Source organism: Sander vitreus, chromosome 5 (assembly GCF_031162955.1).
Source record: "Sander vitreus isolate 19-12246 chromosome 5, sanVit1, whole genome shotgun sequence".
In the NCBI taxonomy this organism is placed as follows: domain Eukaryota; kingdom Metazoa; phylum Chordata; class Actinopteri; order Perciformes; family Percidae; genus Sander; species Sander vitreus.
The window spans coordinates 7,403,346-7,417,043 of NC_135859.1; the positions used below are offsets into that span (position 1 = coordinate 7,403,346).

A 13,698-nucleotide genomic window follows, 5' to 3' on the forward strand; every position below is an offset into this window, starting at 1 on the left:
GTATTAGTTTGTAGGAACACTGATTGCACTCACACTGTTTGGAGAGAGCCACCGGCTTGGAGGCTGCTTTGTTTGGGTCCCTGACCCAGATAGGCAAGCGATGCCCAGTCCGCCGAAGCAGCTCCAAGGCTCCCTCCCGGTCCTCTGACTGTTCCACGGTGGCAAGGGAGCTGAACTGGCCTCTGCAGAATCTGTCGGCCCCGGAGAAGGCCAGTGAGTCATTGACTAGCTGGAAGGCCCAGTGAGAAGTTAAATGGACCAGTGTGGATTGTCCTAGAAAGTCAGATAGAAAATTCAACATAGAAAAGTCAGTATGTAAATTGAAACTGCTGGCCACTAAATAACCACTCAAATTGATTAACAGTCTCACCATGTGAATCCCCCACTCTGTCTGGCCCAGCATGTGTTGGCTCACTCTCACACACCACCTACAGGTGAACAATTCAAGTTTACTTCATTATGTAATGGTTGCTGTGCAGCATTAGCCTGTAAACAGCATGCACAAGTTGGAGTTTATTTGCCATTGGAAAATAGATGGTTAACATTAACATAGTCATCATTGTATTCAAATATTCCAAAGTTGATGTACAGGGTAGCATTTTAAAAATAAATCAATGAAATCTTAATACAAGTTAAAAAATGAAACTATTTGCATGGTGCTTGTATTATGTAGTATAGAAGGTAGTATAGAGGTTATTACCACAAATGAGAAGAGTATGAGTCCAGTGTGCAGGGCTCCAGTCATCTCTAAGCCAGTGTAGTCTCCAGCTGAAATAAGCCACTGATCTTACCTAGAAAATAATATTTCCACTGGATCCAGATGTACTTCAATTCAAAAAAAGTCTCAACGTGAATACAAGACTCTATTAGTGCGTCGCTCTTCAACAGGTAGTTTTCAAAAATTCTGGAGTGAATGTCCTTATTCATTGTTGCACTCTCCCCATTTTCCTCTAAAGCAGCAGAAAGTCTCTTTCAGTAATCTGGGAACAAACTCCATATGCGGAATGATCAAATCCAAAACTGGTCCAGACTTCTCATCCAGTACCTCGGCTTCAATATCCAGCATATCCAGAAGAGTTTCTGGTCTCCTTGCTGGGAGAAAGCCAGCGATCCCAGTGCGTCTGTTCAAGAGTCCCAGTCTGTGTCCTGCCTCCCTTCAGACCCCCAACCCCTCCCTCCCTCCTAGTACCCTGTAGCCATCTGCCTTTGTCATGCAAATGGTGTAATTTTTTAAAAGAAGCCTACTTACGCAAGCAGTGTCAAGCATTTGGCACAGAGAGTTCATCAAGAGCAGCAAGACATTTTTTACTACATAGCCCTTTTTTGTGCCTTCTATAGGACTTTAACCAGAACATCTGTTTTATTGTTGTACTTTAGAGTCTATAAAAGATTAGTTCAACTCATGTAATCGGTGTACCCGTAATGTTTGCCTGTTTGGATGTCTTTCATCTGGTGATTTTGTCCAACATGCTTGAAAAGCTTTTGTATGCTTTTTGACATCAAATGCATCTGCACTGTCAATACACCTGCCACATGCTTTTCACAGGCAATAACAGATTGATGACTAAGTAATTATATAGTTCGCAGATTTAAACATTGGATCCCAAATCTAGATTTGGGCTAAAGAGAAAGAAGCAAAGGTGGGACAGCATGTATCAAAGGCCATGGCTGACTGAAATACAGTAAGGGCACCTGCCAGTTAAGCAAATCACTTGCTTTGCATCACTGATATTCACCCTTTGCACGTGACGTCACGCTCCACTGGCGCGAATTATGAACGCCATGACGGACGGCGGAAGAGCTATATATATATATATATATATATATATGCTGTAGATGGACGGCAAGCTAAACTCGTACGTTACGTTACGCATTCACAATCTGCAGAGTAATCGTCACCAACACAAGCATGTGTATGGATTGCCTTTCTGTTTTAAATGAGTGATACATAAAATGATCCTCAACCAGCTAGCTGCCGTGCTAACCAGCTGTCCTACTAACAGGTCCAATCCATGGATGTATCCAACCCGATGATGACCCACATAACTAGCTAACATCGGTTATTCACTGACCTAGCTACATATCCAAAAAAGAAAGCCGTTCCCTTGATCATTTAACTTAACACACATACAAAAAATATTGGTTAAATTAAAGATGACATGGCACAGCAAGTAGCTTCAAAAAGGCCAAAAATGTTAATTGCGGGTCTGCGGAGCTCCTACCCCGGCTAGCTGACGAGCTAGCTGCAGCTAGCTTTGGACTGCTCGCTAGCTGCTGCCCATCGCGTCGTAATATCCACCGGTCAAATCTAAACATAGGCTACACAGCGAATATAATCACAGATAAGAAGATGACTAGATGTTACAATTATGTGTGGTTACTACTGATCATATACACTCCGTGATTTACTGCATGGATTAACGTGTGATAGATAATTAATGACTGCAATTCCCAGAGCGGTGATGTGTTCAGGCATCCATTAGGTAGGAAGTTGCATTGGCACACCCAGTGAACAACGGTATGTGGGTAGCCACGACCGACCATGTCCTCTAAAAACATGGGCTACGTGTTATATAAATCTTTACTTAAGTAAAGACTAGATGTTAATACAAAATAAACCCTAGATTGATGTCTTATCTTTGCCATTATGAGGTACCTCCCCCCGCCGTTAGCGTAGCATCGCGTACCTGTAACCCAGCCAGCTACAAAGAACTGGGAAGCATCCAGACTTTTAAAAGTTTGAGATCAGCACCAGTATATGGGGATACCCCGTTTACCACATAGTGGTACAGCTAAGTGTGGACTGAAGTTGGGCAGACTCGGTGATTTAATGAGGTCCATGAAAACGGAGGGAGGAAGAATTAAGGGTCGGTATCCAATCCTGCTATTTCCAACTTCTCCAAATACCGCTCTTTGTGAGCACCTACCAGATGCCCTACCTCGACCAATAACGGCACGACAGCTTGTTGTTCAATAGAAGAAGCCATGAAGCCATAAATACAGTTTATTTAGTGTTTCTTTCTGTAACTTTCCACTCGTCTACTACATGGATGTATTAAGAGAACGTCTACTACTGTTTAGCCTGTGCTTCCGCCGTCCGTCATGGCGTCATCACGTGTTTGCAAAGGGTCAATACTATCTTGACTCTTCAATTTAGACACATCATGACCATTTTGGTAGACTTGTTCTAATTTGATGGCTTGATTTGTTATAGTATAACTCCAGTTAATTTCTACTTATTTTTGTAGTTTTGGTCCTTAGTTCTACAAGTAGTATTACTCACTAAAGTAATCTGTGGTCTGGGAACACACCACGTCATAATGTTGATGTTCATATTAAATATGGTCATTTTAAATAATAAGGTAAATATATGTAGAAGTAATCCCTGTGAGCAAAAACCTCCAATTTTTTTTTTTATTCAATTTTACTGTTCATCTTCATTTAATCCTTAAAATAAGTTTGGCTAAACTGTCAAGTCGTCATTCCAACTTCTTCTTTGCAATGTCGCCATGTAGAACTCAGCAATTAACTTGAGTTAGTACGTTATTCTGTGACATAATCCTTTAACATGGACATCTTGCCTAGTGTGGCTTTACACACACCTGTCTAAACTCACACACAGAGACTGATGTACTTGAGAGGAAGACTGCTGGAGTAAAGCCTTCACATCCCTAATGCCCAGAATTCAGTGATCTAGACAGAGGACTGATTGAGACAAAGCCAGCCATTGATATTTCACCCAGGTATCCAGTCTCAGTGTGAAAAACTGGACAAGAGCCCATAGTAACAAAGGCTTCTTCAGACTGAGACTCCTGGACTTGCTCTCCCTTGCGCCCTTCTCTCCGGTCGCCTGTTCATCAAACTGAACAACAACTTTCTCCTTCACTCACGCCGGGGCTGAGACATTGCCGTAAAAAACCCAAGCAGACGCGTAACTATCGGTAAGCAGGGTAAGCGGTGCTTACGGGCCCGGACCAATCAGGGACCCGCGTGACTGGAAGATATTGATTGACAGCCGGGGCCCCCTATCGCATTTAGCCACTGACCAAGCGGGAGTGAGAACGGGTCAAATTCATTTCCTTGTTTCAGAGACCATTCTCTTCGCGTGTACTCGAACATCTCACATTTACCAACAAAACGTACAACGAAAGACCGTGCAGAACATTTCAGACCGTCCTGCCAACCTGTAAACATTTTAACGTCAATGTATGCTGTAACAAACGTTTTTTCACTCTAAAGTCACTGAAAGCTGCTGCTGTTTACATCCTGTCTGATCTCTGCAGCGGGCGGGGCTGCTGCGTTCCCCCCGCGACTGACACACACACACAAAATCACACACGGTGGATGCAGGAAAAACCGGAGATGAGACGTACAGGATGACCTAAATTGAGGACAGCTACACTCGTTATTGTAAGTTCAATGCTAAGTTAAAGTCCAATAAGTACTTTATTAAACCGTATGAATGTTATACCAACATTTGCAGCATCCTGAGCCTTTTTGGTAAGGTTCCTAGGAAATCTCAGCCCAGAGTAATTAATTAATAGTAATAAGTCTTCTGCAACTTCATTGCAACAAACATACAAAAGACATTGCAACTTTTATCGAAAACCAGGCATTGTGGGCCGCAACAATCTAAAAAAAAGGCCACGAAATCCTGGAGGGACTGCCCTTGTGTGTTTTTTCATGTGTTATGGTGCACATTCACCAGTGTTTTTTGTTGTTGTTGTTGTGGTGCGCGTAGGCTACTCCTGATTTTGTCAGTCATCTCATCTCTTATATGCTGTGTCTCTATGATCCTATCCTGTCCTATTGATGGTAGCCTACTCGTGGACATTGCGCCGTCATCACGTGCTGTAGTAGGGGGGCCCGCCTTGCTAATCCTGCTTAGGGGCCCGGTGTTGGCTCGTTACGCCACTGAACCCAAGTATTTACTTGCCTGTGTTTGCACTGCAGAGAAAGGGGTAGGGAACAACAGATCCCGGGAAGGATTTATGTTCTTAAACAGTGTCAGTAATGGATAAAAAATAAATGACGTCGTTAGATTGGCAGCTCTCACTTGCACGAGGCCTTCACATGCTCCAGTCCACACTGATAGCAGTTTAGGCTAAGATGAGCTAAGAGCTAATACATCCGTGAAGATGAGAGCCGTGTGGGGACAGGAATAAGCATGGAGATGATAGAGCTGGTTAGGCAGTGGCTAGCTGATGTGGCAAACCGTGCTCACGCAGCCAGCAAGATCACTCACCGAGGGATTGGAGGAGGCGCGATTTGCCACAGTGAAGCACTGCGGAAACTCTTGGGCGGGAAAGTCGCCACTCGCCACACACTCAGACTCAGATTGTATTACTTGGCAAAGCAGCAAATAAAAGCGCTTTCATCAGTGGGTCATAGCCTCAATCACCACTGTTTTAACTCACTCTTTGATAGATAGGAACTTAACAGACAATTAACTTGATGAAAATCTTACACACAAATCAAAATCTGAATCATCTCAAATGAAGAACTTACTGCTAAAAGCCAGAACACTGATAAGCTACTCAATCGTATGATAATACGATAAATAGAGATGAATAGAGAAAGATAACAATTCTCCATGTTGAGTTTTTGATAAAGTTAAAATTAGTTCCCTGGGGGCGCCTGGGTGGCTAGTGTGGTCGGGTGTGCACCCCATGTTCAGGGGCTGCGGCCCTTTACTACATGTCATTCCCCCATGTCTAAGCTGTCCTACTGAATAAAGGCCTAAAAATGCCAAAAGAAATAATCTTAAGAAAAAAGAAAAGAAATGTGTTCCCTGTCAGCAAATGGATACATTTTAAAGAGTGTCCATTGTCCACTTTAAGAGAGTGTTACTCATTTATTTCTTTGGACAGAATAATCATCCAACTCAGCTTGACTGCAAACAACAGAGCATGAAACCACTGCTGTGTCATCGCAGTAAAACCCATTAAAAGGATAATATATAAAACTTAACCACCACATTAAAACCTGCCACCTGGTCTTTACACACTGACAGGACAACATATTTTTGAAGAAGGTCCATGAGTAGGACGCTAACGTACACAGGCCGCCTTTATATCTCACAGGAAAATGTGCAGATATGCACAGTGTATTGCCTATTGCTGTGGTCTCTTTGCATTAAAGGGTCTGTAACCAACATTCAGAACGTTAATAAAGCAGCAAACTAATATTTGCCATGTAAAGATATAGTGGAGTAATGGCGTCTAGAGCAGAGCATGAAGTCACAAGTCTGTGTGTGTTGTAAACCCAGTTTATCTGTTCTTAATTGTGATACCCAGTCCAGCCGTGTGTGCATGTGGCCGTGAAAAAAATATAACGTATTGGGGAACGGTCTGTGAGAGCCATGTGGATGCTATCCCAGGAAGCATGGTGCTGTTGTTTCACTATGTGGGGACACACTTGCACAGCATGAGCTTGCAGGTTTCAAGGAAGGAGTAGGTTTCGCCTACAGTAAATGTAGGCATTGTGAATGTACATTTGAGGAAATCCAAAGGAGTTTTGATGAAGAAATCTTTACTAAAAGGACAGTGGAAAAACACATAAGACAGTGCACTGAAATTGAAAGGGCTACCGAAGACTTCTTAAAATCAGCCCTCTAAACCACATATGGAATAAACAGAAGAAGCAAGTTGGTTGATTTTCCAGCCTTTGACCTCATACAGCAAACTCCACAGGATATAATGCACATCATTCTTGAGAGTGTTGCACCCATGGAAATAAAGTGTGTGTTAAAACATCTTGTACTCTCTGGACAAATGGAGTTGTTCAATTCAATTCAATTCAATTCAGTTCAGCCAAGCAGAGTTTTCCCTTTTCAGCAGTAGATGTACGTGACAAACCCTGTCCTATCAGTGTCAGTACCTTGGCATCTAATGATAACAAACTTAAACAGTATTCTGGGCAAATGTTAATATTGTTAAAGATCTTGCTGTTTCTGTTGAACAGTATTGAGAAAAATGAATATGTTCAGTTTGTTTTAGACTTGATTGAGATAGTTCCGATAATATTTGCCCCGGTTTTATCAGTGCAAAGTGTATTGAGACTGAAACAGATGATTGAACAGCATCTCAAACTGTTTAAGCAACTGTTTCCTGAGAATAATGTAATTCCTAAGCAACATTACATGCTGCATCTCCCTGCTCAAATTCTTTCTCTGGGCCCTTTGATAAGGCATATGTGCATGATATTTGAGTGAAAACACTCTTTTTTTCAAACAGTGGTCATCTAAATTGAACTGTAAAAATGTCTGTAAGTCACTTGTGAACCATAATCAGCTTTTTGAATGTTGTCGAAATAAAATGGGCACTGAGCACCCCGATTTTTGTTCATGAGAGGGAATTGGGTCCTGTCTCAGAAGTGACAAATATGGATTACATCACAGAAAAGACAAGATATTTTTGGGGGATTGATGGCATACAACACGCAGTCAGTGTAAAGTGGCTGATTCTCAATGGTAACAAGTACATCCGTGAACAGTCTCTGATAATTACTAATGCAAATGAGACAGTACCTGTTTTTGGACTTATAAAAAAACATTTATGTGATAGACTGTTTATTGTATTGTTTTGAATATCTCCTTTACGAGACTCTGGGTTGGAATAGAGATCTTTTGCCATTTGAAGTTGCTGTACCTAATCTTGCGCAGGCAACAGAGTTCCAAGATGCTGAAAAACTAGTTGATTATACATCATATTATGCAATCACTTTTAAAAACAATTTATATGTTTTGACCTTGATGATGTAATTGCACTTAAAACTGGAAATGAATAACCATACTGTAAGTTTTGGAAGGTGTGTGGTGACTTGACACTGATGACATGATTTGTTACTGCTTGTAAATAACTGTAAATAAATGTGTTGTTGACACAGCAGCAGTATTTGGAATAAATGCAATATTGACTTAAAGTGTTATTTTAGCAGTTACTGCTACTGTTACTGAAACCAGTTTCTAACAGCTATAAATCATCTTAAAATACCTCAAATGCTGTCTCTAACAGTCATTCTGCTTGATGTACATCAAAAATAACTAACTTTAAGATATACTAACTAAGTAAGAACAGCAAGGAAAAATATTCCTAAAATAATCTAAATTGTCTTACACAATCTGCTCTTGCCTGATATATTATTCTCAAAATAAAATCAATAAGACCTTTTGACTGGATATAAGATTGTATGTCTTGGTTATAACAGGAGTTTTTGCAGTGCAGTTATTTTTCATTATTTGATAGTGTAGCACATTGCAGTGATAGGTAAAGGGTGACAACAGTTTTTCAACCTGGAAATCTATTTTCCTATGTTTTTGTGTCTAAGTGACTGATGGGAACAACAATCTTTGACATTGGTCCAGTATTAAGCAAGGACGAAACAAGCTACAATGTAAGTTAATAGGGCAGTTGTCCATCTTGGATTTACCTTCACAAAAGTGCTTGTTTTGCCACTGACAGACTCAGATTAATATTCTAAGTGTCTGACAACATTATGGAAAGGATTTCCAAGAAGGTCGACCTTTCTGTTAAAGAGTAAGATTCTTTTTTTATAACATAAAAACAACCACAAAATTACATTCGCTAAAGCCACCAGACGCACCTGCGAAAACTGGAAAGGGAAAAATGGAGCGGCCTTCGTTTCTAAACAGTGGAACGGTACCATGCAACATATAGTATATAAAACCATTTACTATTCTCCTGAGTGCTGGGTTTGTTTCAGGAACGTTTTAGAAGTATTTTAGTTTTTCCGTTTGTCTACATGATGCTGGCCCGCCTCCGGCGCATCTACTGACGCAACAATGTTTTCAGTGAGTGTCCGAAATCTTGTTTGGTCGTTCCCTGTATAGTTCACTATTTAATAAACCCTATATAGGGAATGAGTGAATGAGGGAACGGTTTCAAACACAGCTAAAGTCTTCCGAGATGAAGAGGGCACAAGGAAGAGGCAGAGGACCTCTGAGCATGAACACTTGGATTGTCAGGGTGAAGGGGACATAGAAGAAAGTCACCGAAAATGGAGACGGACCTAGAAAGAGACAGAGGATCTCTGAACTGGACAATAGACATGAGGACGCCACCTCATTCTCACTAGAAAGTGCAGAACCTAGAGAGAAGAGGGACTCTGACACCACATCCACCCCTGAGGAAACCAGTGGACAGCAGTTCCAGGCTAAAGGCTGATTTATGGTTCTGCGGAGGCGCCACTCAGAGCTTTCGCCGCAACCAACGTAGGTAGCCTGAAGTTTACGCTTGTGCGACGTGTAATTACATTTTTTGATAGGTGCACGTCAGGCTACGCCGTAGGGTCGGTATCTTAACCCACTTAACCCGCGGAGTGAGGGAGGCGACGCATCGGTCTACGCTGGTTACAGATATGAAGATAATCTATGTCTGAATCACAAAAAGTCAATACTTTAACAGATAGATTTAAATTCCTGAAAAGGGTTTAGAAAACTGCACGACCCAGGTTGTTAATATAAGAAAGAAAGAAGGAAACTGTATTTTCCTTTAACCCCAACACGGGTTGTGGTGTTGCAGACTCCTTGTAAACCTGACAGCTGGCAAAAACAGGGAGGTGCTGGAGTGGGTCAACTACAATCCAGTGAACTGGGTCATAAAAACAGTAGCAGTCAACAAAGACGCAGAGTAAAAGAGATGCTAAGGCATTTCCCTGTGCATCCCAGAGCAACACGTTCACACCGCATGGTGAAATGGCCCTGAGCCACTTAACGTTACATTCGACGTTTGGAATATTTCTGTCGTGAAAGTAAAAAAAGGCAGAAGTCTAAATTTGTCCTGGGTCTGCCTACACAAACATGTTTAGATGCATTCATGCCTACTCTCTTATCACATGTACAGACATAACAGGAACATATCGGGAGGCTGGAGTGAAAGTTAGTTAGTTCAGTGTGTTTGTTTATGCATACAGAGAGTTTCTTTACATTATCAGCCCTGAGCTCAGAGTGCAAACAGTTGTTCGGAGCTATTTTACTGGCTCCAGGTCAACACTACACTTCAGTTCAGTAGAGGAGTAGTCTATATCGATGACGTTTCACTTCTGGAATTGTTCTATTGCCGTCGGAAATTTCGCTAGGGCTGTCCCAAACGATAATTTTTTAAACAATTAATCTAGCAATTATTTTTTCGGTTAATCGACTAATCTAACGATACATTTTTCGATTAATCTAACGGTACATTTTTCAATTAGCGATTATTTTCCCGTTGCTCAATTATTAACAATTTCCACAAAACAAATTTCAATAAGGTTCAAATCTCTATTTATTAAACTTGTTTAACACTGCACTGTTCAAGTAAAATGAATTTGTAGTGCAACCTGAAGCCAGATGTAGGCTATCAATCCAACAACAAAATAAAGTCACTTTAGGAGGAATACAAAAATAAAAACTTAAAGTAAACAGAGCAAGTGCAAAAAGACTAGCCTTTTTGCTTTTTTTTAACAGTAGTAGGTAAAATAATGAATAAGCTCTTGTTTAATATCCAAGCTCTTCTCCCTTTAATCTTACAGTAAAAAAAAAGTGCAATTTTAGCAACATATGAAATCAGATCAAATCAGATAAATCCAACAATAAAACAAATTAACATTTCAAGTCACTTTCAGGAAGAATACACAAATAAAAAACTTAAAAATAAAAAGAAACAGCAAAGAAAAGTGTTTTTTACCTATTTTACTCTCTCCTTTCTAAGGGAATTATGAGCCCGAGCCTGATTTAAACCCGACAATTTCTTAATACATGGGCCGCTATAACTGACGTTATGAAGGACTCGTGAGATATCTGAAACAATCTGGCCTGGTTGCGCAATTATTGAAGACAGTGCTACAGATAGGGGAGACGCAGCACAGTTTACCTCACATTTAAATCAGCGCAGGACATACTGTATACGGGTGAGCTATGGGAGAAGCTGGAGAGGCATAGGTGAGCAGAACTTACGGGGTTTTGCTGCTGTTATCCTGACAGACAGACTACCCCGTTGTTGTTGGCATTAAGAGTAAAATACTCCCACACTTTATAAGACCGTGTGCGAGCCTTTTTCCCAACATGTTGTTGAACTTGCGAGGAATCCATACTTGCGCTGTTGCTGGAGGCAGCAATGTTATTTTTAGATTTCTACGCGTGAAACGTCGGCGCAAATTATTTGTCCCAGCCCTAAATTCCGTCACCATCCTCTTTCTCTGTGTTGGCATGTTAAACTCCAGTCGATTTCTGAGGACTATGGTTAACTGCTCCCCAGATCTCTGCAGGGTAAATACAGACAGCTAGCTAGACTATCTGTCCAGTCTGAGCTTTCTCAACCTTTGAACGAGCACGTTTCCACCAAAACAAGTTCCTTCCAGAGGCTATTTTGCAGAGGCACCGTTGCTCCGTCCAGGGCTTAGCGCTGCCCAAGATGATTGCGATTGGTATAAAGAGCATGTTTTTTTCTCATCCCGGAATGCTGTGTGGACTAGCCAGACCTTCCTCTGCAGCGCTGTGGAGGAAGGTCTGGCAATCCGAGACTAGTAGAGGAGCAACTGACTGAGCATTCAGGAGAGGACCATTCAGCTTTTTTGGGGGACTGCTAAACACAGTCAGTAAAGCCACATAAATCTGACATCTGTAACCTATGTGTTTTGAGCACATTGAGGAGTTGCAGTCCTTAACTTAGGCTCCTGTGTGATAAATAGTGCTCTGGTTTTTCCCACTTATTTGAGTAATCTGTCCTGCTTTTTGCCTGAAGTCAACAAACGCCTTTGGTCAGAGCTCGCTTAATCAACCAACTTGGCCGCAGTGAGCAGAAGCTCACAAAAGAGGCCGGGCTAACTGACCTCCTCCCTTTGCTCGCTCTTTCCTCCACTGTAACTTCGCTGCCACTGCCACCCAGTGTATTTCCATGACAACCTGGGGATTGTAAGAGCGGAATGGAAACGTCAAACACTCGGTGGGCTCGCATCGTCGCACACAAAAGGCCAGTGACCTACATGTGGAGCGAGGATGAAGGCTTTTCCCAGAAGAACAGGTCCAGCAGTAACAGAGGACAGGACAGAAGCACTGTGACAACCCCCCCCCCTTCCACCAGGCCCCTTCCTTTTTTGTCTTACCCAGCTGGTCGCTTGCAGAACAGACTTGAAATAAAGTTAACTCCAGCATGTAAACCTGTTTCATGGGAAATAGACTGCATCATGATCCAAAAGAGCAGTAACATGATGCGAACATGGAGCAGCTGTATAGAGGAAAACACATTGTTTGAAATGCTTATTAGTGAGTTCTGCATATGCGTCATGAAGTAGGAATGGTTTAAATGTAGTTGGTAAATTCTCAAGAAGCAATACAGTATGTTCCAATTTACATCATTGCGTAGAGTAAATAGCTGACACTTTCAATCCTCCTATAATTTATTAAAGGCTAAGAGGATACATGTCTGTAAATCTGGGGGCAGAACATGGATGCAGAATGTTCTCTTGTAAACAAACATTCCTGGCTGGTCAGCTATCGGGGGGCCATGTTTGTCTGGCCTAATCTGGCAACAGCAGATAGTCTTTATGGCCGCCCCTCGGCCATCAATCAGGCCTGCTACTGAGGACCTGGGCGACAGCAGCAGGGGTCATGCCGTCGCTACGGAGACCGCCTTTGAAAGCAGTCACATAAACGATATAGGGTGTTGGCGTGAAACAAAGAGAAAGGGAAAGACAGAGGGAGAGAGGGATGGGCCAGTCCAGTGTTAGTTGTGTCCTCTTTGGACAGAATCAGGCTCCAGCTTGAGTGGGACAATACTGAGCTGAGTCAACCCCTCTCTGTGCAGAAAGAGTTCATCCAGTACAACACAATAAGGTTCACACAGATCCATGGATTTGCCAGGGGCAGCATTAAATGAAACGTAAAATACTGGTGTACTGTTGTTCCCCTCTGATAGGATATGATATGTGGTTGGGTTGATTAGATTTACATTTTTGTAGAATTGACCAGAATTATTATTGCTAATATTCTGACTTGCAGTAGACAGTTGTTAGGGTTGAAATGCTGCTGAAATGTGTTATAGTCTTGATAGTCTATATCCATGACGTTCCACTTCCGGGATTGCTCGGAAATTCCGTCGGATATCCTTCTATTCGGCCGGATGTCCATTACCTTCCTCTTTCTTTGTGTTATAGTCTCGCATTGCCAGAACTTCCTCCACACAGCATTCTGGGATGGGAGAAAGCTCTGGTTTATTGGCATTTCTTTAAACAAATCACAATTGTCTTGGGTGGTGCAAAGCGCTGGACGGAGTAATGGTGCTGCTGCAAAATAGTCTCGGGAAGGAACTTGTTTAGGTGGAACGTGTACGTCCAAAAGTTGTTTTAATTGTGCAACAGAAAACTCAGATTGGACAGATAGTCTAGCTAGCTGTCTGGATTTACCCTGCAGAGATCTGAGGAGCAGTTAACCATAGTCCTCATACATCTACCAGAGTTTAAAATTATAACACAAAGTTGAAATGAGGGACATCCGGCGGGGCAATCCCGGAAGTGGAACGTCGTGGATATAGACTAGAGTGGCAAAGACTGTACGGCTGTTGGAGGGGCAAAGCTGTGCACTGAAGTGGTGGATGAAGAAAATGTAGCAGAGCTTTTTATGTAGGTTTTCTAAAGGATTCCACAGGGGTGGGTTGATCAAAGTAACTCATTTTCATTTCATCTCTGTTGAAATCGTGAGAT

At 41.9% G+C, this 13,698-nt stretch overlaps 1 protein-coding gene across 1 annotated transcript in view; it reads right to left on the bottom strand.

Moving 5' to 3' along the window:
* The window catches only part of adgrd2 (adhesion G protein-coupled receptor D2), a 59,677-nt gene extending 58,932 nt beyond the window's left edge, over nt 1-745 (bottom strand). Inside the window, exons 1-3 of the mRNA XM_078249615.1 lie at nt 701-745; nt 371-428; nt 34-273 (exon numbers count right to left, since the gene is read on the bottom strand). Of these exons, the coding sequence (XP_078105741.1) occupies nt 34-273; nt 371-428; nt 701-745 (343 nt within the window). The remainder of the gene's footprint in view (nt 1-33; nt 274-370; nt 429-700) is intronic.
* Between the last annotated feature and the right edge of the window lie 12,953 nt (nt 746-13,698).